General features: G+C 39.0%; 1 protein-coding gene across 12 annotated transcripts in view; it reads right to left on the minus strand.

Moving 5' to 3' along the window:
• PARD3 (par-3 family cell polarity regulator) overlaps positions 1-27,217 on the minus strand; it is a 441,459-nt gene that overhangs the window by 283,539 nt on the left and 130,703 nt on the right. For all 12 annotated transcript variants that reach the window (XM_021542942.2, XM_021542949.2, XM_021542932.2 and 9 more), the window contains exon 3: positions 10,844-11,024. In XM_021542942.2, coding sequence (XP_021398617.2) covers positions 10,844-11,024 — 181 coding nt within the window. The remainder of the gene's footprint in view (positions 1-10,843; positions 11,025-27,217) is intronic.

Genomic DNA, 27,217 nt, shown 5'->3' on the forward strand with positions numbered 1-27,217 from the left:
TTTTCACCCTTAGTAAAACATTCTGACTTTGAAAAAGAAAAATGGAAACAAATGGAGTAAAATTCCAGCCCTGGGAAAACTGAGAAACTGAACCTGGGGTATGGTTCATACAGCACAGCACAAATTGCTCAGGATGAGTGAAGCTGATGTACTACCTTCAGGGTTCGAGGAATAATTTAATATTCAATTCATCCCATAATAGGAATCCCATGCAAAAAATTCACATGCACGAAATCATTCTGGTAAAACACAGAATGAAGACTCCTAGAAGCTGGCTAGTACATCAGCAGCCACGCAGCGAACAGCACATAAATAGCTGCATTACAATCCACCCTGAAGTGACAGGCACTGGGAATTATATGGAACTCCCATGCAGCAGTGAAATCACACACACAGGCAAGGCTCTCCTCCCAGAGCTTGTTCTACTGGGCATGTGCCTGGCACGGAACTGCAGCGGGGACACTGCGGGGTCCGAGCCCAGCAAAGGCTCTGAGCCCAGCAAAGGGTGCGAGCACAGCAAAGGCTCTGAGCCCAGCAAAGGGTCTGAGCCCAGCAAAGCGTCCGAGCCCAGCAAAGGGTCCGAGCCCAGCAAAGGGTGCGAGCACAGCAAAGGCTCTGAGCCCAGCAAAGGGTTCAAGCCCAGCAAAGGCTCTGAGTTCAGCAAAGGCTCTGAGCCCAGCAAAGGGTTCAAGCCCAGCAAAGGCTCTGAGCCCAGCAAAGGCTCTGAGCCCACCAAAGGCTCCGAGCCCACCAAAGGCTCTGAGCCCAGCAAAGCAGGCACTGCCCCAAGTGCTGCTTCCCTGCCTGGGGCCTGGGACACGCTCTGGGCACAGATGACCCACAGCAAACCCAGAGGCTGCACCCTCGGAGGGCAGCTGCTCACTCCCAGCACCGCTGAGGACACGGCCCAAGCATGCACTGCTTGGGTCCCCACTTTCTATGCGTTCTCTGGATTTGCTGGCACCATGACACACTGCTGCACTGCAGCTGCCAAGACACACAGTTTGGGATAAACTCTTCAGCTAACAGAAGAAACACGCAGACCAAGCTCAGTAAACAAATGTCTATGAGTATTCCCAGCTGCAGTTTCATGGAAACTTTTTCACCCTTCACTTTTTGGGTGATAGATTTTTAAACAGTTCTGTTTTTTCCTCCTTCCCTCCACTGCTGCTTACACATGGCTTCTCCTCCTTGAGCTCCTGGAGCAGCACCCTGGCAGTGACCTCTCCTCAAGCCTTCAGCTGTACACCCTGCGCCTCCGGTCACAACCCAGAAATAGTATCTCACTACCAGCACTAACTGCAAACAGATTTTTCCCCTACCCTTTATGGGTGGAGAAAATACTTATTACACTGTAATGTTATGTTTTAAGCAACATAACAAAGAGCTATGGGAAAGCAGGATTACAGGAAGACCTTGGCCACTCGTGTTTTATTACTTTAAAGGTGAACTTAAAACAGAGGTAGAGGTAAGTCATCTACATGTAAAACACTCACAGAAATATTGCCTACTATGTCAAACTAGAGCAGTAACTTTATTCACTCGTTTAATGGATATTTCCCATGGATAAATGTCACGCAGTTCATTTGACAGAGCAGTTTCATGGTTTTTTCACTGCAGCAAGACCTTCATTTTTATTTATTTTTCCATGAGTCAAGAACCCAACTAAAATTTTAAATAAAACATGAAGAGATTATACTATGTAAGACCCTTCAGATGGAAATCATTGTGAAAGTCAGGCAGTGTTTGACCTACAATCTCTCTGTCATCTAAAGAAAGTCTTAAACGTCAGAGCTCAAAATGGATTGGAATAGAAGCTAACATCATTTTTATATTTGGTGGAGAAAGTTTTCATAGGCAGAAAACCTCCAAAAAGCCCAAAAGCAGAGAGATCAAGTCAGGACTTACCAAAAACACTGAAAGACTTATTTCTGTATTATATAAGGCTGGTTAACAAGGCACATGTGTCCATTTTCCAACTTTTTAGTAACTGGTGAACATAATTTTGTTCTTTTATAATCTACTAAAAAGAACTGCTAGCATTGCTTCAAATGTTATTTCATTTGAAAGAGTTTCAGCAGTTGTTACCCATCATTATTCTGTCTGCAAACTTGCAAATGCATTTACTTTACTAGCCTATATTAAGGTTATTAAAGGAGGGATGCTCCTTTACAAAGCTACCCATTCCAGAGGTTGAGTGTGTATACAGAGAACTCTCCCAGATGCAAGGGAAGCCAGGATATCCTGAACAGCAGGAAAGGCAGGATGGCTGTAACACCCTGCACAGTGTGTGAAAGAATGGGGTACAGAGCCACCCACCTGCATAGAGCAGTAAAAGCAACTCACATGCTTCAGACCTCATTATGTTCACATCATGTTTACTCTTCCAGATTTGGGCTGGCTTTCAGAGCCACTGGCACCTCTGATGCTTCAACATCTGAGAACACATGGCAAGAAATAGCAAGGTGACAACTGTGTCACATAGTGGGATCCCATCTGTCCTTGCAGTGTTACAGAAGGGGAGCTGAGCTGAGGTTCCCTGGCTGTAGAGTACTGGGGACACTGAGCTACAGTGAGCTGGGCCAAGCTGTGACAGCAGGAGAGCAGGTGCTGGGCTCATGCCTCATTCCCAGCTCCAAACAGGTCCATGGGCTGAAGCCAAGCTAGTCACCTCCACAGCATCCAGTGCCAGGGGTCAAAAAGAGGAAAGTTCTTACAAATATACACTCTTTATTCTCACCCTGAATGCCTCATCTGCCCCTAACATGAACCCACAACATTCTGAAGCTGGTACTCAATTCCACAATTAATTAAAGAATTATAGCAAGAGATGGGTAGAAAAAACAACAAATTTTATCTTTGTTTCAAGTATGAAATAAAGCAATAAATTAATAGAAAGTTATTTCTCACCCACTTCTTTATTTCAATATCATGTTTCAGTCCTTTTCAGGGCATGAGAGTATATAAAAAACAACCCTATTCAACCAGTAGCCATCTGTCTCTCTCTCATCCTCCTCAAAGGAATATGTCAAAAGATACAGAATTTAAAGCAACTTTTTCCCAGTAATCACCCAGAGAGATGGACTATCTCCAAAACACATCCCCATCTAAAAGAGTGTGTTATTTTGCTGCAAATGTAATAAGGAAGGGAGCGAGATGATCCCTTGTGAATTACGAACAAAAGCAAGCAACACTCAAGTAAAAGTTTAGCATAATAAAGGATATACTTTAAATGTAATATCTTCCTACACTGGGCTTGTGATCAAAAATACCCATATGCTTTTCTGGGGAGGGGGACATGCACTAGCTGATGCACTGAACCCAGGGTAGCACCACAGAGCCCAGCACACACCCCTCCTCATTAGCCCTAGAACACCAATCCCACAAGTTCAGCCTGCTTAGGACCAAGTGAGCAATTAAGTACATTTGATAAACTTTGCATCCTTCTCCTGTTGAAAGATTTTTTGTCAGTAATTAATGTCAGTTACCCCCCCCCCCCCCCCCCCCAATACCCCTTCAAAGACACATTCATGTTGCCTCAAAGCAAAGCAAAACACAACTGGGATGCCAGTTACTGTTGCAGAGTAGTGGCTCTGGATCTTAAGGATGCCTTGAAGCATACTGCTTTACCACATTTCAGAACAAGTATCTATAAATACTGCATAAGGTTTTTAGAAACTGTTGGGTAAAAAAATGTAATATGTACATATGCCTTCATAGAGTAAAAGATTTCACAGGATGGTTGTCTGTATTGTGAGAAAGCATTTCCTACTCATTTCAGATTAATGTTCTTTTGCCTTCACTGTACTCCTCGTTTGCTTATAATGAAATTACAAGAAACAGAGAAGCAATCAAGTATCTATTTTAAGAGTTATTACACTTACAGATATAATACTTATTGATATGTAGGATGACAAACTCTTTAAATAAACATATAGTTTTATCTCAATGGTATTAAACCCATGATACCACAATATGACAAACTTGAGCAGCTACAAGGCAACATTTGCTTGGATAAAATGGTATCATGTTTTTGCATACATAAAACCAGAGTTCCATTAAGGAAAAAGTTGCCTTTTATTTAAAGAAAGGGAAAATAAAACTCAACAACCACCACATGAGTGTTGAAATATTCTGAGAATACAGCTCTAATTTCTATAATAGCTTGTTGTTCAAGTGATCATTAAATCTATTTAAGATGTCAAATTTAGACTAATATCCAAACCTGACTTCTTAAACTGTTCAAATTCAATACTTACATCTTCATAACCCTTCCTTATTATCTTTCTTGCACTATATTCTCTAGCTACCTGATAGCTCTAACCAGGTATCAGATACAATATTGTATTTTTACTACTTCTTGTTATTAACACTTGTAGATAGAAGTCTTCACCATATGGAATAACATCTTAAAATGCACCACAATTACTCAGGTTTTCTCCAGAGAATCAGTAAGTTCTCATTTTTTTTTTTTTACTTTATTAGTTTACAGGGATTTTTTTAATCCTACTAGGAGCAACAGTATTTTGCTTGCTGTTATACCAAGAAGATTGAAGATATTAGAGGTTAATTTAGGAACTTAAGCAGTTTAAAATCCATTTGTTTTTACAAATGTGTCACAAACTCATCAAAAACACATGGTTTTTAAACTGCTCAACAATCCCAAATTAACAGCAGAGCACTATGCTTGGAGAAAACACCAACTGGAGACCACTCAAGTCAGAACTGTGCTGTACAAAGATCAAATTTAGCCTCACGGAAGAAAGCAGCACCTGGTACTGATTTTTTGATTCAATAACTCTGTCTTTTAAACAATCATATGCCTCACAGAGCTTTAGGGATAAAATGTGATAAGAATTCCTGCATGGCAAGAGCACCAGAAGGTGAGGAAACAGATGCTGCTAAATCTTCTCAAACTCCAATGCATGAGAAACTTTCCTTATTCAGATGCTAACAACTGAGGTGCAAGCTTCAGTTCGAGGTTCTTTTTTTATTGTCCAGACAGTAAAAGAAACCTAGGAGAACCTGACAAGTGAATAACAGTGGGAATGATGGTTTGGAAATCCTTTGTATTTCATTCCTGGAACTTCACTGGAACGACAGGCATCTGAACATCAATGAAGGAGAGACCAAGGAGATGAACCATGGAAAGCTGAGCTGATCCAAAACTCAACACAGAGAGTAGAAAATCTCACCCTGACTTCAGCAAGCACTGTCTGTAAAGTCCTAATCTTTCATAATAAATGTGGATGATTTTCTCAATATTTTGTATTCAGCTATTTAATCTTAGAGATAACTGAATCTGATAAAGCTCCTAAAATGTGGGTTTTGATGAACTCATCTTTTTTTTCCTCCATTTCTAATCTCTCAATTCCTTAGTTCTTCAACATTTGAAGAATTTATTTCCATACATAAAGATGACTCAGAGTTGAATTAGGAGTCAAGGAGACATAAACAAGAATGAAAAAGTTTCCAGTGGCCATATGTGGGAAAAAGTGCTGAAACAATCATAATTTTTGAGACCAGAACAAATATGAACTCACCTCTGCAGTTCTTTGCCAACACATTAACATGGAGTGCTTCAAATCATGAAACCAAAGCCCTTACCTTATAAATATTTACATAATAATTCTCAGAACATATATTTGGGACTCTAGATAAATACTTGTATCAAATCAGTGAACTGACATATTTAAAGCGATTTTAACGTACTTGAAGTTTACACATTTGTGTGCTCCCATCTTTAAATGGCTTGCTTAGCACTGGATTTTTTGAACACTCAAATTTGAGGTGCAAAGACATACACACTGTTACAATGGACGCAAGAAATGGTTCACCTGGGGTCACTAAACAAACTGATGGCTTAGCCAGGAACAGGACAGATTGCCCCCAGCAGCCCTCCTGCCTCAGAGCACAGTGTAGAACAGTGCTCAGCAGCATGCAGAACCCGCCTCTGAACCATTCCCACAAATACTGCCTTGCCAAATGAGGAGTAAACATGTTTTTAGCCCTATGGGTTACAAAAAATGGCTTTTGCCCAGGAAATGCCAACTCTCCTTCTCTTATCAGACATGAAGAATGAGAAAAATATCAACACATTTGAAGACTTGGGTCCTACCAGTTTTTTTCTTTCCTTAATTAAATCAACCAGTCCTACCAATTTATCATAGTCTCCAAAGCAACTTACCCTTATTGCTCTTTTTCACTCTCTCCAACTGGTTCAGAATTTCTCCACGGCTGGCACCACAACTGGTCACTCCTGATTAAGTCTTCCTGCTCACAACAGTGAGCCCACAACAGCATTTGCTTTTGATCTTTTGATGGAAGAGCATAATGCCTGATTGCAGTGTAATAGTGCACCATATTGACAGGATCCTTCTAACAGTACTGTGGACTTTGCTGTTCATTAGTACTGCCTTAAAAATCACCTTTCTCTTCTTAGATGCATTGGCTGTGCTCATCTCACTGATTTCAAAACAGTTAATAAATGTATCAGAAGTCTATGCTGAACTGAAACATGTGCCTGAAACTCCATCTTAGCTTTTTATGCAGCGCTTTATATTCCAGTTCAGATTTGATAAAGTACTAAACAGTCCTTAAACTAAGACAGCCCTCAGGGACTATACTTGGTATGTCCTACTAATTTGTCAGTGAACAACTAAAAACTACTCAGAAAGCAGAGAAAGAGACAAATTCAAAGGCAAGCAAGGTCAGGAACTTTATTATAGCAATGAATTCCCAGTCAAAGTCTGCATGCATGCTCTTACCTGTGAGGAATAAACTTGTGCTGATTGCAGGGTAAGAGCACACTTGCACACAGGGAACCTTAAAGCAACAGCCACACTGCTGGGTAAACAATGATGTGACACTGCAGCAATTTCTTTGCTTCTCTGCCCTTCTAGCACATCTTCAGAGCCAGCTGTGCACTCACTTCAAAATATTCTCATCTAGACTTTTTTTTTTCATGGTCTGGTTCTGTGACCAGAGTACAAAATTGATGCTGAGAGTCCTGATAAAATATATGATACAGATCACCTGAGCATATAATTCACTGGAGTTCACCAATTCCAGCCAGCTCTTAGCAATTTCTTAGGCTCTCTGACCAGTGTTCCAGGAGATCCTGACCCTCCAGCCTTTAGGAGAACCTTACAATTATCCCATATGTCCTTTTTAAGGAACTGAAGCACCTACATGACATCCTGAAAACAAAAGCAGCAGTCCTCTAAAAGCTGCACAGGCAGCTGCTTTGTGTCACACTGGCATGAAGCAGTACCATACAAACCCAGGTGGGAAGCTGTACATGCACAATATGCTTCTACACCTGTCTGCTAAATATGTCACTGTGGACATCATTCACTTCTACAAGCAATAGCTTTGAGAAGCAAATAGTTTACTTTTATTAATTATATTTGTAGTCATGGAATTACAAAGGTTGGGTGAGATCTCTGGGGGTTATTTGGTTTAATCAGTCCACACAAAAAAGGACCAGGTGGAGCAGGCTGTTCAGAGCCATGTTCAGTCAAATTCTGTCCATCTCCAAGCACATGGAGATGTCACAATTTCTTTGAGAAGCTTGTTTGGCTCTCCAGGTGAGAATGGTTTTCCTTATTTCTAACTGGCATTTTCCTTGTCTGTAGTTGTTCTTGTCATCTCCAGCAATAATGCATCTACGTGAGAAGAATCTGGCTTCATTTTCTCAATACTCTTCCATTAACAGCTGAAGAAAAAAGAGTATCTCCAAACCCTCTTATTCCCCTTAAGGGAAAAAACATCAGCTCTCCAAACCTCTCTACCTCTCTTATAATGTTTTCCAAATAATGTTATGTATGAAAGCTGCTTTTTCACTGTAACTGCTGAAATATTCAGAGACTTGTTACACATAATCACACCAAGACAAATAACCAAGGGTGGTCTTAGTTCTTGAACAAACTAAATAATTTTAAAGGAAAACAAGACAAAGAGATGACCCTTTTCACAATATCTCATGAAGCTGAAAAGTGATTTTATTTACAATATTTAAATGCAGCATTGTGAAACAAACAACTTGGTTCACAGGCAGTGCACCCGCTGCTGAACTGTCACTGCCTGACATCCTGTCTTATCTGCCAAATTGCTCATTAGGTTTGGCAATTTTCACCTGCGCCTCCAGTTTATATTTCAGCAGGGAATAAACATCAGTCTGCTTTAACAATCTTCTGCAGTGAGCTTCCAACCTCTTCCCAGAAAACACGCAGGCACAACACAAAAAACGCCTTGTGTACTGCATGCTTAAAAAAAGATGCAGCTGAAGTGATGAAATACAATAAGAAGTTTAACTTGGGTGACAGAAAAGCAGTAAAAAAGAAAGCTAGATAAGAAATATAAATAAATAGACTGCTTGTATCAATGAATTGTGTTTTCATGCTGCAAAACAACAGAGGGGGTATGGGCCAGCCTCATTTTTGCTTCCATGTTTATATGGGAAGATGGAATTTGTCACACACACGCCCTCCCCAACATGCAAAGTAGAGGCTGTGTTTGTGCATGGGAAAAGAGGGATTCCAGATGAATACTACTCTTCCAGCTGGACCTGATCTAGCTAACCTTCCCCTTGCTGGGAGAGGAGCGATGGTGTGATCTGTAAACAAACAAAAGGGGTAGCATGGCAACCAGAACAAAGAGAGGAGGATCTCAGCAGGCTTTGAGCCCCAGCCTAATGCACGGAGCTGCTGCCTGGGAGCAGAGGGTGCAGGTGAGCGGCAGCACGAGGGCACAAAACCGCGCGGAACGGGCGCGGAGCAGAGCCCACCGTGCCAGCAAAAAGCACCAGAGATGTAAAACAAAACGGCTCAAATGCTATAAACCAATTTCAGACCGAATACTGTTTTTCATTTGTTAGAAGTAAAATATTCACCGCCAACCCTGCAATTAGCTGGAAAATTACAATAATTACAGCAATTTTGTATCCCATCTCCAATCCAATTAATAGATATATGACCTTGTCAACATGTAATAATCAGGATCTGCATCTACCGCAAAACTGGATGGGTTTTATTTGCTGAATAGAACTTACACAGTAAGAAGATAATTATTTGAAATACTGAGAATACCATTTGTATGCTATGCTTCACTTCACAAGTTATAAAGGAACAACAATAAGGATGGTATTTCCATTTTCAATGTATATTTAAATGAAATTCCTGAAATAGGTATGTTTCATATAGAATAATATTACTGCAATGAGATTCCAAGCCTGTGGTTTGGAACACTTAAAACCAAAACATATCTGTCAACACTTAGAAAGGAATTAGATAGGAGAACATTTCTGATTTCTGATAACATATTTATTACTAATTGTTTCACACACTTTATTTGTGCATGCTTCTACAAAAAGTGTCAAAGAGCTATAATCGTTACCAACAGTTTTAGAAGTCTTCTGTATTTGTAAAGAGCTTTGTATTGAAGGGCCTCAAATTCCTTTTGGGTCATCTTAGCAGCCAGTGAACTAGCCAAGTGCTCCGTGTATTTTCCAGAATGACACCAAAGATAAGTGAGCTGTCCAATATATCACTGAGTTTTATCTCTACTATATGATTTTGATGCATTAAAATTCACGTATTGTATAATATACCAGATGATCACACTAAGGAGAAAATGTGTCTGCACTTGCCTGCTCTAACCCCTGTTATGTTGAGAACCAAGGAGGACAGTTTTTTGGCTTACGCATGGAAATGAGATGTGCATTTAGCAGTGACACACTCTAGTGACAGCAAAATGGAAGGGTCCTGAAATTCCAGGATACTTCTTTATTCTGCCATTAATCCTTCCCTAATTTAATTCTGTATTGCAATGAAGCACAGTTATAGCTTAAAAAGACACACATTTAGCTCTAAGTAAGCTAATTGTTAAATGCTATTCCCTTAATTGTACAGAAAACATTCTGGTACAAAACCCCTCAAACTTAACAGAGTGGTAACTTTTCCATTTGCATTCTACCTGATTGCTTAAACACAGATTTTATCCATTAATAAAACACCTATACAAAATCTCTTGGAAATTACACATGGTTGTTTTAAACAATGTATCTGTAAAATATCAAAGGACTGATAATACTAACTTCTACTAAGTATTTTCTGGAGTGGAGTGCCTATTTCAAAAGTTCAAAATTATAGACACTACACATAAAAGGACACAATGCCTTATCCACATTGTTTTCTTTGCATGGTACTTTTAACAACAATGAAAATTATACAATGAATTTCATTCCATAATTTTCTTCTTAGTAAGTTCAAATAGTCAAAAACCTGCCTGAGCAAGAAATGTAGAAAGCAATTCCTGCTATGTGGTTTTCCAACAAATGTTCATCACATTGAAATAAAATAAAGGGATGTTTCTGGATGTAGTTTCTGCTTTTTAAAGTGTATTTTTGAAACACAGTAAATGCATATTTTAGCAGGTGTTTATGGAAAGGTGACAGCATAACCTAGCAACATTGACAGGTTAAGTAAAAAGTGCTCCTATCTTTAGTTTCTTTTTTACCATTTTGTTCATTAAATGAACAAAACTGAAAATTACACCATGCAGCAACTACATTTGGAGATACTGCTGTGATTTTCAGTGTGAGGACAATTTTAAACTGGCAACATAGAAGGAGCTTATGGCTCCTAAAAGCAATTTATAAATAATTTATTAAAACAGAACAGGTTTGTTTACTTGCATGCAAGAAGCATTTACGCAGTTTCTCAGTTCTGATCAGCTTTCAATAAGGACGGATAATGAATCATTTTTCCCAGCAGCATCGATGCTCTTGGCATCTTTGTAAATTTAGACAAAACACATTGAGATACCAAGAACATTTACTCACTTGCACGAAGGACTGACGGCGTGACCTCAATTTCACTCGTCGCTTGGTAAGGCTGAAAGGCCGACGCCGCGTTGGAGCCAAGCTCACTGCCAAAAATCTCCGGGCTCTGCGTGCCTGTCGAGCTGGCGCTGGTGCCATCACCCCCATGGTGTGGATCTTGCTCATCAAACACAGCCACGAGCTGCAAATGACAATTTAATCTACTGTTAAAAAAAGATCTCAACACCATCAAAGTGCCATTGCAGATCAGCATTTCAACATTTCTTCCCACCAAAGAGCAAGAAGTGTCTATAACAGAGACTCCGATCAATGCCTAGATCACAGCATCATCAGCCAAAGGAAAGGCAGCCATTAATGGGATCCTGCAAAGGGTCAACAGCTCTGATGGGACACAAAACTCATCACAGTGAGCCAGAGAAAGAACAGCACCAAGTCAGGAAAGCAAGAGCTGCACCTTCCTGAGGAAACCACTTCATCCCACCCAGAAATGCAGAAAACTGAGTGTGGATTGATGCCTGTGCACTGGAATTCAATATCTGTGTTTAGATACTTCTATACGTTATCATTACTACAGAGCCAAATCATGAGCAAAACCACAGTTTTATAGAATAAAAATATTCAATATGTCATGTTTATATACACTGAAAGCTACAGAAAAAATGCAAAATCAAGGGAGTGTTATAATCACAAGCAGTCATCATCTATTAATCTGCCATCTATTATTATGACTTAAGCTGCAGACTTCTCTTCCAAAATTTCTTTAGTCAGATATACTCTGTATCTGTTAGCCATCAAGTAACAAGTTTAAAATCTCAAGTCCCATTTAGAACTTTGCCAAGTCATTAATTAAATGAATATTTACTAACTCTGTGTTCACCACTGTAAGAAAAATAGGAAAAAATCACAGTGGTTTTTGATACACCTGAGATATTTTTTCCACTGTAAATGATTTTATGCACTTATTTGAAAGAAATAATTTATCCCAATTTATCTTTCATAACATACTGAAAGAGATAATGCCAGCTCTTATACACATTTCATTTTAGAACTTAATTTTCAAGACAGAGAAAAAATTGTTATGGATAGCAGCACTCTGCAGCCTGCAAATTAATCTATAATATAATATTTTAAAGACATTTCCAAGAAAGCATTACATTTTTCTGTCCAAATTGGTAGGGTAAATGGAGCAAATCAACTTAAACCTACGCTGGTCTCTGCAAATTGTTTATTCTGTTAGCAACACAGCTAAAACTTTACATAACCAAAAGACATCTCTTTTTTTTTTTTTTTTTAAAGTGATTTCAACATCATCTTAGCCAAAAGATTTTAATAATAGTCCCTTTACTCAAATTTAGCTTACATAAGCATCAATAAAAAAATTTTAAAACTCAGCTCTAAGCCCAAGTGGAAACCATTTGGGAATTTAGCTTGTGAAAGTACTCTCAGGCATTTACTCTTTTTCACCAATCACTTTGAAATTACAAGGAACAGCAAATTTATGCCAATAATTCCATATCTAATGCAAATTAGGTTCAGGCATGCAAAAAACAGAAAGAAGAAACTTGTACTGGATAAAGGATCCATGCTCTCTCCAGTGCTGGTTGAAAGGTAGGTAGCAGCAGGAAAACCAGACTGCAGCTGCAGACAGCTGGAACATGTTTTTACCATAAAAGTCATTATTTTATGCTTGAGAAATCTACACACAAAAGAGATGTGACAACACCAAAATGTCAGTAGCTCAAGAGTATTGGAAATTTAATTTTCTAACACAATGTGAAATATCAATGCTTACAAAAATATGCTTCTAAAACTTTGCTCATAACTCTCTTACTGTTTTATAGCAAGCTAATTAGCAATCTCCAGCAACTGAAAATAAATTAATCCACAAGTGAAGGTCTATAAGATATTCCAACAAAAGACAAACAAAGCATTTAAGAATCCTAGCATGAAACAGCAAATCTTTTTGTCCTTTGCATGTCATGTATCAAGATAAATCCCCCAATTACATTCTGTTCCTTTGAGGCTGATTGAAAAATATTATTCAATGCATGCAGCTGCAAGTATTTTATAGATATTATATATATGCAAAAAGGTATGTGCATATAAATCTCTATATATGTTATCTCCTACTCTAAGTTGCCTCCAGCTTCTTGCCTATTCCAGACAGTCTACAACCTATAACTTCAGAACATCTAAAAATGAATGTTTCTTATTTCAAGCTTAGCTTTTGATCTTACTGGGTTTTTTTCAGGTATTCACAGTTTTGACAGCATCAAACCTTCAAAAGGCTTCAGTTCCATTAAAAGGCACACCAAGTTGTAACATTTTTTCAGCGTGAAGAAACACAAGCCATGTTAGTCTCATCCAATCTAATTAGCATTAGGAACACAGGTTAGGAAGTTCGTTGTGAAACAGCACTACAATGTAGCCATCTGGACCACAGTAGCTCAGTCCTTATAATAAACTAGAAAGTCTTTGGGACTGGAAGACTTAATGCAAATAAACACTTTTAAATCTTGATTTCCAGACCCTGGTATGCCATTCTGCAAGATTATGAGCTTATGGGAAAAAAGGACAGCCAAAACATCTTGCATTTATCTCTGATTCCTTCAGAAACCCTTTATTTAACATGATACTTCAAATACCCTTTATTTGAATCAAAAGAGATTATTCAAGGAGAGGAACTGTACTGCTGGAGGCCCAGATATCACATCTTGACTCCCGTCCTTGCAAGAAAAAGAAACAAAACAAAAAACTTTCAGAGGCGCCTTACACAATGTGGAAGGAACCACAGGAGTAAGTCACTGGAGCTATGAAGAATCCTTTGCTGCTGGAATCCACAGCCATGAACACTGCTGTGTGCAGGGAAAAGGCCTCTTGATGAGTCATGTTTAAAGGCCACAGAGATGTTTTTAATTTGACATAGAATGGAGCACACATTGCTAGACCAGCTTTTATCAGCCTTAAAGTCAACAGTAAGCCTATGGTATTTTGCTGGGCTTTAGATGTCAGATTTACAAGAGTAGAAAATGAACATGACTATCTTTTCTGGAAACATCATGCTTACTGTCAGGAGACTGCTTCCATGTGGATCTTTTTCTTCTTTAATAAAAAATAAATGACTGAAGTTACCCTAATCTTTTGAGAATCACTCTGTTCTTTCCAATACCTGAGATAAGCTGTGCTTCCTGTTATCTGTCCTTCAGTTTTAGATCTCATCACCTGCAGTGACCTGAGAAGCTCATCATAACATCCATTCTTATGCAGAAATTAACAGCAGAAGGACTGAACAAGCCATAGTAATGCATTAATAAAGAAAATAGCTTAGGTGTTCAATGTTAGACCACTATCAGCTCTTTCAAAGAACTTACACCAGAATTCAGTCAGCACTGCTGCCATTTAGCTTAATTTTATTTTTCTTTATGAAGACAAACCCACAGCAAAGACCAAATATCATATCAACAACAGCTAATAAATAATTATCATATATTTTATCCAACCCATGCTCCATGGGACCTCAACTTGAATGGTTTATTAGGTTACAGTAGTTTTATTCACCTGAGGCAATAGGACTCTGCATTTCTCAATCACTGAACTAAAAATCTGCAAATAGGAAATAAAATCAAGTAAAAACAAACCACCATGTCATCTCAAAACAAATTTAATAAATGAAAGGCTTAATCTAGATTGGAGTGCTTACACTTCTTATAATATGGCAAAAGCAACAGAAAGGTGAGAGGTTTTATTATCACCATTTATCATGGTAAAATAGCATAGGAATTGTCATCAGTTTGAACAATGTAAGATTTTGGTCCCCAGTGTATATGTATACAACTTTTTCAAGAAAAAATAAGTTTCAAATATTCATTAACACATTCAGATATAAAAACAGCAGCTTTGTTTGGATCATAACTTATAGATTGTTAGTCCTATTGCAGCAATGGAATTAGAGTAAATCTTCAAATGGTCAACTGCATAAACTAAAATACTTTTTAAACTCCACAGTAAGACACACAAGCAATTTTGTGTAAAATATCAACAAAAAATATAATTATTTTAAAAAGCAATAGCATTAAGTGTTTGACCAATAGGTTTTCTCTTTTTAGAAATACAAAACTGCAGTAAAACTCAACAATTACCCCAGCTGTAAAAAGCACACTTGTGATCATTAATATATTTCAAGTGGTGTAAGGGATTTATTGCCATCCTTATCCTCTGAAGACAAAAGAAATGTAAGAGTACTGTAGTAGTACTAGTAGTACTACTTTAAAAACCAGCAACTTGATGCTCCACTCTTTTGACTGATGAAAGAATCTTTCCATAGCACACAGACAATGGAGAGTAACATAATTTATTTTTGTTAAATATGTTAGCTTCATCAAGCAAATGCTTTATAAAGAAATTATTTCACAGCTTGAGATATTAAAACAAAGTTTTACTGAGGCACCTTTGGATCTGGGGCGGGAGGAAACCATTCCAGCCTATTACTGTATTCAGCCCTCCAGAACACCAGGTTGTACTGAATTAATTACAATCCAACATCTTGTTCTTTCTAAAGGAGACGATGAGCTTTTCTAGTGTTCTGTCTGGGAGTCAACACATGATGCTAACCAGGTTATATTTACTTAAATAAATAAAAGGCAAGAAGATTGATTTATTTTCATATTGACACAGCAGCAGCAGTCTGCATTCCAACATTAATTATTACAATTTCCGTCTATTCTAAAGTAATTAAAAATTAGTAAACACATATGCAGTCCTAATTAATAGACTAGATTAAGCACTTGAATGTTAATTAACTGGATTAAAAAACTATTTCCACCAGCAATGGCTGTTTACATTTTTATTAAGTATTACTATCATATAAACCAATTCATCACTATCAAATGGTCTGATCAGGTTGTCTCTCTTCAGCACCAAACCACAAAACCAGAAATCCTTCACTCCAAAGAAATTCATAAAGCTAAAAACTTCTGCTGTATTTTTCCACCACTATGATAAGACTGTCAAAAAAAAGCCTTGAATTTTGCACATTCCTAGGTACCTGTCCAAAATTTGCTAATTCTTTAGTTATATTTATTGATGAATCTGGTACTGGCTCATGTGTAGGCACCAGCAATGATTTCAGATTTATTTTAGTATCAGTGAGGTTACAGCTCCATTCTCCTGCTACAAAGATAGCAACTGATCCTCTGGTTTTCATACCCTCTGGGTCTCACAGAGGCTCCACACTTCTTATCCACTCTTTTTAACACTGAGTGAAACTGAAATCATTCATCTTTTTCGATTATTAGGAGCCATTAAAAATATTTGGTTTCTTCTCACCAGGACACTTTGGATATGTCCCTACAAGAACATTCCTAATTTTTCTGGCTGTTCAGTGGCCAATTGTTCAGTAGTTATTCTGCTGAGCAACTCAAAGTGTCTGGATTCCCCTGGCTGAACCCTGCACTTCCCCTTCTGGTCTATACAACTTCCAGATGTGGTCTTCCCTTTCACAGCTGCTATGGTCTTCTGGCATTTATGTTCCAGAGCTTCTCTTGAAGGATGGTCATCCGTGGACAAAACTGCCTTTCTCACAATATGCCATTTTTCTGGCTCTAGGAGAACAAAGAGCATAGACCTTGTGAGACAGCTCCAAGTGATGGAGCAACTCAACCACACACCTCTGGTGAGGCACCAATGCTGTCAAGGATTCCAGTTCTCCATGCTGAATAACTGAACCTTTTTCCCAGGGGACTTATGGTCCTTGAAAATAGATTTTGATGGTTCAAATAAGACTCTAAAATCTAAATTAGCCTTGTGAAAATATCTTCCCCTACAGTAGCTACTTGAAGCATTTCCTTTAACCTCAGAAGACAGAGGGTCAAGGCCAGCCCTGTCCTGCAGTCCCACTGTGTGGGTCTCTGCCTGCACACACCGTGACAGCCATGGGCTGCTGAGAAGGGAGATTCAATCCCTCTCACAGCATGGCCACGGGCTTTCAGACATTTGCAGCAAGTCCCTGGGAAGAGGACATGGAGAAAGCTGGCAAAAAATTTAAACATGTATACCACTGGTATCCTTTCCTCAGCTAAAAGCATTTCCAGTCTCAAGCATGACTGTACAGTGAACTAACAGGGCACCAGCAGAACTGACTATACACATCCTATGCAACTGAGGGAGATTGCCAGAGAATACAAGCACAGTTCTCTAGCAACTCCTGAGGGCTGGCAAAAACCACTTATACCCAACGCAGTCTATGGATTACTCAGTCCATGTTACAATGCAGAGTATTTGTTACAATAAGCAGAATTGTTTAATAAGGCCCAGCAGTAAATCAAATTTCAGCTAATGGCACCTCAGACTCCATAACATCCCAAAACACAAGTTGCTTGTGAATGAACAGATGAGTGTAAGGAAAAAAAAGACATAAATTCAGGAAAATCTCTAGCAAGGGAGTAGCCAATTATTATTTAGAAACGAAAGAAACTAAATACAAAATCAATTCGTAGGTTTTCTGATGACTGAACTGACTTTAATAGCCCCATGGCAGACTCAAATTCTTATTATTCCTTGAGCTTCACTTTTCTACATGGCTCATTGAAAACCCATTTAAATATAACTACTGTTTCAATGAGCTAGTAAGAGAAAATACAGAATAGGTAGTTCCACAATAATACCCTACTGCCCACAGATATTAAAAAAAAAAAAAAATCAATTAGCAAAATAGTAGCATCTAAGAGTCACTCTGTGCTGGATGTGATGTGCAACCTGAGCATCCCTTCTACAGACTTAGACATCACCCAGCATTTTAAAAGGAGAAAAAGGGCAAGCACCATTTCAATTTAGGATAAGCTGTAGCACAAACAACAAACCTCTATAATTTTAAGAAAATCATTACCTGTCCTAATTAATCACTTCAGCCATGAAACCAGAACTAGCTTTTCATAAAACTTTTCAAAGTAAAGTAGCTGGAAGGCAGCCAAACAAAGAACTTTTCAGAATAATTTTACTGCATTGTAGTTTTTGGAAAAATAAGGACATTTAAAGGGTCACATTCCACCATCATATTAATACTTTGTATTCGGTTTTCAGTGAATTATACAGAAGTGTAAGCTTGTACAGAATCATAGAATAACCTGAACTGGAAGAGACCTCTGGAGATCAACTAGTCCAAGCCCATTTTCAAACCAAGGTCAGTGAGAGGAGGCTGCTCAGAGCCACATCCAGTTGTACTTTTTAATAACCTGAAGTATGGACAGTCCACAGCCTCTCTAGGCTCTCTCCCAGCATTTGGCCCTCTTGGTCCTTTTCCCTGTATGGAGTTGAAACTTCCCTTGTTACAGCGCCTCTCTTGTCCCTCACATTACTCCTGTGCACCTCAGAGAAAAGCCCAGTTCCATCTCCACCATCTCTGACCGAGAGATGTTACATCACAACTGTTGTGCCTTAGGGAGCCACCCGGTCACAGAGCACCCTAAAGGTCCCTTTGCCCTGTGACAGCTTCCAGCCTGCTAACTCACCCTGATGGCCTCTGCCTGGGCCATCACTGCAATGCTCTCCTTGTATTCAGAAGCCCAAAATATTCCAGAAGCAGAGAGAAATAATCATAGAATGACAGAATGAGCTGGGTTAAAAGGGACCTTAGAGATCATCCAGTTCCAAACCCCCCTGCCATGGGCAGGGTCTCCCTGGAGCATTCACAACTTTCTGGGCAGCCTGCTCCAGTGCCTGACCACCTTCAAAGAACTTTTTCCTAACATGTAATCTAAATCTACTTTCAGTTTGAATCCATTCCCCCTTGCCCTGTAACTGCATGTCCTTGTAAAAAATCCTTCTCCCTCTTTCTTGTGCGTTCCCTTCAGGTACTGGAAGGCTGCAATTAGATCATCCTGAAGCCTTCTCTTCTCCAGGCTGAACAATCCCAATTCTCTCAGCCTTTGCTCACAGGAGACGTGCTCCATCACCCTGGTGGTGTCACTCCAACAGGTCAATGCCCTTCCTGTCTGGGACCCCAGAGCTGATGCAGCACTGCAGAGGGGTCTCATCAGAGCAGAGGGGCAGAATTCCCTTCTGTGCTGTGCTGTCCACAGGGCTTTGGATGCAGCCCAGGATACAGCTGGCTTTCTGGGCTGTGAGTGCACATTCCCAGCTCAGGCCCAGACTAATCACTTCCCTAAACCTGCTGGCTACAGACTTGCTCATACAGCCCAGGGTCAAGCTGGTCATCTTTAGCACAAGGGCACTGCTGACCCACATTCTTCAGGTTCTCCACCAGGTCTGTCCCTACAGGAAGCAGCCTCCCAGCCCATACTGCTGAGAGGGGTTATTCCAGCCCACATACAGGACTCTGCATTTACCAATACTGAACATAATCCACCCCTTCAAAAACCCATGAGATAAAATAACCAGTGCTGGAAAATGCATCATAGGTCTCAGTGAAAGTCGTTCCCAAATCTGCTGACTAAGTAAGCACCCCTCGCTTTCAAAGCTCAACATATCACACCAAGTTAAATCATATCTGCAAGATCAAAACTCATCTATTGATTTGAAAGTCACTTTAATTTTCCAGGTAGTTTTAAAATCTTCTGCTTCATGATTCTTTAAATCTAAGAAATTATTCTGAAGTAAATATACAGGCTTTTTATTAAAACATCGCTTTAGATTATTCATTTCCCATGGCACTTTGATCTGAGAAATTCTAGAATCAATATTAAATTGCAATCTAATCCTCTCCCAGTAGGACTTAAATGCACTTTTAGGTACTATTCTGTAAGTTCTTATGCCATTAAAAATATTTCAAATATATTTAAAATGTTAAAATATTTAAAATACTAATTTCATATTATGCATATTTAAAAGATTTTTTATCTTCTCTCCCTTCCTGCTGAGCAACAGTCTAAAAGCAAGCATGATTTTGGCACCCTGGAAAAGTCATTTGTGTATATTATGTCTGAATTGCTCTTGACCTGACCTCCAGGGTGTAAATCAGGCTGAGGCTTAGCCAAAGAAATAAGACAATAACTGAACAGAGTTAGTAGTTATATTACAAGGACTATTAGCAGTAGCTGACTCTGAGCTGCCTGCTTGGTTGGCTGGATTTAGTTCTCCATGACTTCACGACTGTTCCAGACACCACTTCTACATACAATGCACTGTGTGAGAGCTGAACTGCCAGCCCACACACACACACTGACAGACAGACACAAGGACAGGCAGAACACACACAGATTATCCTACAAAACCCTTCTGATGTGCTTACCTAGCTAAACCTACAGCAAGTCCAACACCAGGGCTGGATCTTGGCCTTCATGTGCAGCTAATGTCCAAAGACATCCACACTGGTCAGCTCTTACAGACAGACAACTCAGAAATGCAGGAACACCCCACATTTCATGAAGCTGACAGAACATGCAGAAGGGCAATGGAGCCAGGAGGTGAGTTTCTCCTCAGCAGGGCAGGCTCACCTGGCCAGGAGCAGCTCTAGAAGCCACAGTTTCTTACTTTAAACCATTCCTCTGAATGCTACATTTCTGCTGTTAACTGTAACCATGCCAAGGAACATGACACAAGCTCTTGCAATCAGCTGCTGATCCCAGCCTTCCCAATGCACGCACTCAACAGCACTGGTACCCACAGCTGCTAAGCCAAACCCTGCTGAAAGGGTGGGCAGTGCCATCACTGAAAAGGTGGGCAGTGACATCCCTGAAAGGGTGGGCAGTGCCATCGCTGAAAGGGTGGGCAGTGACATTGCTGAAAGGGTGGGCAATGACATCCCTGAAAGGATGGGCAGTGCCATCACTGAAAAGGTGGGCAGTGACATCCCTGAAAGGATGGGCAATGACATCCCTGAAAGGATGGGCAATGACATCCCTGAAAGGATGGGCAGTGCCATCACTGAAAAGGTGGGCAGTGCCATCCCTGAAAGCATGGGCAGTGCCATCCCTGAAAGCATGGGCAGTGCCATCGCTGCACCCTAATCCAGCCAAGGATGGAGTTAGCCCTGGGAACCCAAATATGAGAAATGCTGCAGACACATCTCACTGCAGAACTGGTCTGGTAAAGATTATAGGGTAATCACACTTCCCAGCTTCCAACTGAAAACAGAATTATGCTTAAAAGTGCAAGAAGAAAGAACATCACCCCATTTTCTTCTAAATAATTTTGTTTTTCTTTTATGCTCCTAGCAAAAATTAAGATACTGTGCTTAGAGAAAAGTTTGCTTTCTATAATTGTTACAAGCCCTCCATATGATAGGTACAAAAATGCTTAAATCCATGCTTGTTCAGGCTATGAGAACAGCTGGAGAAAATATCTCTGTCCTAAATAGGACAGTTTTTCAATCACAAGTTTTTTATCATGGTATTTCTAAAATAAGCTGTTTCTTCACAAAAGCATATATAATACTTTTCTGTATATGCTGCCCTGTTATTTTCTTAAATCCTCAATTTATACAGAAAAGATTTCTTCCAAAATCCTTTTGTACCAACAGTCTTCTTGTTCACGGCTAAGGACATACTCTGCAAAATTATCACAATATTTGATTTACCAGGGTACCTCCTCAGCTCATTTTGAAAAGAAACCGAAAAAAATTACATCCATCCTGGCTTTAAAGTGGTGCATGAAGAAAACATGGTTTCAGAAGAGAGAGTGCTGTGCTTGGGAAGTAGTTGGGGCACATCTGAGCATGTGAATAAGCCAATTTCATCTCCTCTGTTTTTGACTTCTCAGCACAAATGAGTACATGCAAACCACACTGAGGACAATGACGTTAGTGCTACTTTCAAAACAATTTTACACTTTTAGAGAACACTATGAAAGCCAGCCTTTTTACAGAACAAGGCTCTAAAGGATACCCTGACTGTATTTCATGCATCTGAGCTTGTGGTATGGGATGACTCTGCAGGGCTGCAGATTTCCAAGTCAAAAGCTCAGACCATACAGGAGTTCAGTATTTTATTTCTGCCACAGAGGTCAGCAGTTAAGCAGTGATGCTATGCAGTAAGTAATCCAGACACTGGGTTATTAGAGGGGCTGGTGTCACATAGCAAGATATATTGCTGAAATAAAAATGTATTAAATCTTAACAGTTGTCTCATCTGTCATTGAGAGCTGCAGTCATTGAGTAGTAAGAAAGAAATGGTTTCAAAAACCTCCAAAAAAAGGCCAAGCTTTCCATTCCTCTGCTACAGGATCAAAACAGCAGCATTAAATTCTAAGATCTTAATTTCAGCTGAGGTACAAAAAGGTAACTAGTTAGTTAAAGCATAGGACATCTTTGCAAGCTTATTAAACTTCAAGAAAATAGATTTTGCAAAATACAGCTCTTCATTTTACATAGTGTGTGCTGTTCAGTGTAATTTGCATGCAAAAGCCAGGAGAATGTGATTAAAAATACCCATCTAGAGACACAGATGAAAAACTTCAAACATTTTCTGATTCCCTTCTGTTCCACTCATTATTTCAATACCTCACTACAACAAAGGAATAGATAACACTTGTCCTTGACACTAGCCTAAATTATCTTCAGTGTGCAATACAATACCGATTAAATTAGGCTTATTTTAAATAAACGTCAAGGTCTGTTCAAAAGGTAAAACCGTGTGCCTTTTGCCTTTTGTATAACACATCCTCTCCCCACCCCCCAAACTTTTCAGAGGTCTGAAAAACAATGTGATATGGTGCTTTTTTTATCTAACTTCATTATCTAGATTAAAAAAAAAAATCAGAGAGAATCATTTAACTCTGACATTTAAGACAACAATAACAGTATTCTTCATTTTGTGTATAATGACAAAAATAACCAGCACATTAGACAATAATTCTTGCCTCCCTTCTTTGAATAAGGTTCTAAAATATCCTTAATGCAAACAACTGCTTGTTCCCTCATGACTAACAGTTTTTATTATTTTAACATGTAACAATAGTGAAAACACTGCAACTTAACTTACAGTAGGGCTATCCTTATAAAATTAAGTATAAAAGGTAGCTGTCCAACAGCACTGGGCTGATTGTAAATGACACATGCCAGGAAATCCATGGAGGTTGTCCCATCCTGTGGCAATCCCCAGACACTGGATCTTGACTCACCACAGTTATTATGTGAACCTGTGCCAAATACAGAGCTCTACTCTTAACCAAAACACACTCCTTAGATAACATTTGGTAGTCCAGAAAAGGAGAGAATCTTCCTAAACACCTTTAGGCTTTCTACTGCTAAGAAGATTACAGTGATCTCTGTATGGATTTCAAAAAGCCTGGTTCATCCATATACAGGTGGATTTCCATTTACCACACACTAGCTTATTTCCAACAAAATACCACGTTTAGTGACTTAGCACAGCCCCAGGGACACTCACTAAAACCTGGGCTTCCAATGCCAAAACCATTTTTAAAATTATCTCAAGCCACTTTTTCAACCATATTTTGGCAGATAAGATTGTGGAAGGGTATGCCATGTATTTTCTCCCCATAAAAATGCTAGAAATCAGATGGCCAGGCATTTCTGAAACTCTGCTTTTAAAAGCCACCTGGTAACTTTCCAAATCTCTCCTCTTAAGTCTTTATGAACACAAACAGGAAAAAAAACAAAAACAAAAACAAAAACAAAAAAAAAAAAAAAACCACAACCACAGGAAGAAATAAGAGGAAGAAGGGAGAACCTCAGAAGGAAACTAGCAGGTTAATGTCATCACATTCATTTTGAAAACATTTGCTGGTAGTCAAGTGCTTTTCTCTCTTTGAAATGCAGGAATGACCAGTAAAGGACATCTCTGATATTACTCTAACAATAATTTTGCATCAGTCTGTGATTCTTGAATACTTGTTGCAGAAGCCTCCACCTTGTACTGCTCCTTCTTTACATAGGGATGTAGTGTGTTATAACCAAAGAAACAAGAACATAAATAGAGACTTTTGACAGAATTATACTCCTAAATAATTTTGTGTGAAAGCTTGAAAGACTGTAGACTTATTTTCAGGACTAATTTTGAAAATTAATTCCCTAAATCACTGTACAACTGGGAATAATGCAACTACATCGCCTGGATGAATACAAAAAACTTGTAAAAAACAAAAGAAATACACAAAAGAGAAATTACAGTTGTATGCACAATCATTTCAAGCTACCAAACTTGGGACCAGACTATCATTCTTACCTTGACTCACCCCATACTCATAAAATGCATTTTTCAACACATAATAAAAGTGTAGTGCAGCCTAGGGAAGGAGACACGAGCATTGCCAAAACCCATCAGCTTCAACTTGTGGACAAGGACTGCTCTGAAAATCTCAAAACAGATCGCTTCCATTCTGTAGGTCCCCTAATGCTTCCCCATCTCCTCAGGGCTCATCTAGCCTATATTTCTCCTCTTTTCTCTCCTGGAAAAATTAAGGTTATAAAAGTAGCTGACACCTCATACCAGGCCAGCAGGCCTGTCCCTGGCTGAAGTATCTATATTTCACAGTGACTTCAAATATTGTTGTAAGGTTATTAAAATCATTCGCGATTTTATCTGTGCCAAATGGATCATTACACTGTCAACACTCATCTTTATTATGCAAAAATATGCAGAATTTAACATCTTTTGTCGAGCTGGCAAAACAGTATATTCAGTAGTAACTCTGTTTTTCATTAAATTTTGCACAAGGTTAAAGAGAGTGTGGAATCTGATTGCCAAAGTCTCCATTCAAAAACATCACACAAAGCAAGCTGATTGACTCATAGCAAAAGATTATTTATTACCTACAGACAAATACCTTCTTCATATTAATTTATAGTGTCCTCTAATTTTTACAATTATAAGTTAAAGGTTGCCATTTTTTTGAGGGGGTGGCAAGATCTTTTTCTTTCCTCCTTTTCTCTCTTTTGTTTTCCTTTTTCTTCTGCGTGCACCTAGCAATCCTGCTTGATAGAAACTGTCCATAAGCTCCAAGACTACCTCCAATCCTGCCTCCTACCTTCCACTGCTCTCTAAATGTCCTTCAGCAGAAACAGAAGTTAATTCAATCTGCTTACCTCTTGCAAAAGAATAATTTCTTGGGAAGCTCCAGCCATCTTGAAATAGCTTTTCTGAATGTCTCATTAAACCTTCATTTAATTCTTTTTTCTTTGTATTTTTCCTGCCACCTTTAATCTTTGCAATTGTATGAATTTTTAGAAAGTCTTTTTGGGGTGCAGTTTGTATTTTGGTGCCACACAAAGCAGATACATTGCACAAGGGTAACACAGGTAGCTGGGTAAATTATGCTGTCAAAAGTGATTAACATTTAAAAGGACTAAACAGAGGAAGCAGATAATACCTCCCAGATCTGCTTTTAATTAAAACATCTTAGCAATTATTATTAAAAGGCAAAGACTGAAAATGAGAGACAGCTTAGTTTCTAAAGAGAACGGTTTTTATACTTTTCATTAGGGGTCACCTTTTCTCATGTGCAAAACTGCTTTTACATTACCCACCTCACTGGAGACCACTTATTAAGAGAACTTTGCCCACACTAAAACAAAAAATACACATTTAATCAGAAACATTTATGCATTCATTACTGTTGGAAATGTCCTTGCTTTAGGATAATGTTGCCCCTCACTGAAAACAAACCATATTTAAGTCTCTGTGCCTAATTGTTGTATCCCAGATGATTCCTCTACTTTCCAAAATAATTACCAAGCATTATATCACCTATGCTAAAACAGTAAAAGGGTACCACAAATGAACCCCATAGTAGGTGAAATGAATAGCACATACCAGGAAAGTCTAACACGTGTAGCCTCTGCACATAAATCAAACTGCATTATGCATTCTGACAGCTCCATCTAGCCACAGCTACACAAAAGTAACCTTATCCCAGGCACAATGAATTAATTTACATTCAGCACACACCAGCAATTGCACAAACTCTTGTGGTCAGAAGTGTCCTTTCCAAAACAACTGTATTGTTTAGCAATTAGATTAACACTTTCATGATCTTATCTGCGCTTGAGGTTACCTGGGTTTCACAGAAAAACAGAACCAGAAAAGTCATGTTTTTAAAGGCCCCAAAATTAGAGCATCTGGATAATGTCAGGAACAGATGCTGAGATCAGAACTTGGCAGGAATTCCTGAGATGGGAACCTCAAACGTCTTGGGGAGAACGCCGAGCAAAATGGGATATAATGCAAAAATGCAGAGTGTGAGACAGGCAGCGTGCAGACCATGCACATCTGATGGAGCAGATGAGCAAGAAAAATAGCAGAATGGTCAGCTGCCAGAAGTCTGGGGGAGAGGAGGGAAGCCTCCTTGCTGTGAAGCTCCAGCACTACCAATGTACAAACCAGCAGCGCATGAAGCAGCCTCTGGAAAAGGAGTTAACTACTGTAGGTATCCTGTTCTTTGTGTCCATGTGTGTACATGTAAGTTCAACATATTAAAATAATTTGATGAAAGGAACTGTTATTTCCTTATATTTCATTATTTTCTATAATGCCAACAAGTGTGAAGATCAGGCAAGGCCCTTAAAAGTGATCCAACTTTCTGACACAAAAAATGTCTGTAACAGCTTCCTCAGAAACCACCACGGGGTACTGAAATACACTTTGGTTACATCTAATTTTAAGCACACATATTTGAAAGCACTGGCTTGAGACTGTACAATGAACAGAGGCAATGCATCTCCTTATCATATCCATAATCCATTATCATTATCAAATTCCTTATGAAAAGTGGCAAATGGCTGGAAAAGATTTTTTTTTTTAGGATTTTGATATGTAGCCAATACAATTTACAGATCACTGATAAAGCATTTTGTCCTTAGCTGATCTAAATTAAAATTTTAAATTATGTTAGTTTACCAAGAGTACTTGAGCTGTGCTAAGTCCCTTAAAACTCCAAATGATAAATCCTCAAGTTTCAAATGTGTAGTATTTCCATGTTACATTTAATTCTAAAATAACTAATGCAGAAGAAAAGGAGATTAGTCCTCAGAGGTGGACTAGTGCAGCTGCCTAAAAAAGCAAATAAATGTAAATCTGTCAGACCACTGTGCTGGTACCAGGACATGCAGAGGCATTAGCCCCAGCTACCATGTAAGAAGCTCAATCCAAGCTGAAATTTTAAATTCCCTTAGAAATCACACAGAAAGAAAATGCAGTTCCCACTACATGCCAATTCCCAGAAATGCTCCCTCAGCCTGGCAGTGAGCAAAGCAAAATCAAAAGGCAAAGAGCAGAGGGGCTGCACATTCCCCAGTCCAGTCCACCCACATGCACTGCCAACCACAATTGTATTTCAGAATTAACCTCAATGACAACAACAACAAAAATCTTAGGATGCCATTATTTCATTGAGCTCCAAAGATGGACTCACTTGTTATGCCCATTGAACATCTACTCTGGATGTTCTGGTACAGATATATCT

The sequence above is a fragment of the Lonchura striata genome, chromosome 1 (assembly GCF_046129695.1).
Source record: "Lonchura striata isolate bLonStr1 chromosome 1, bLonStr1.mat, whole genome shotgun sequence".
NCBI classification, from domain to species: Eukaryota; Metazoa; Chordata; class Aves; order Passeriformes; family Estrildidae; genus Lonchura; species Lonchura striata.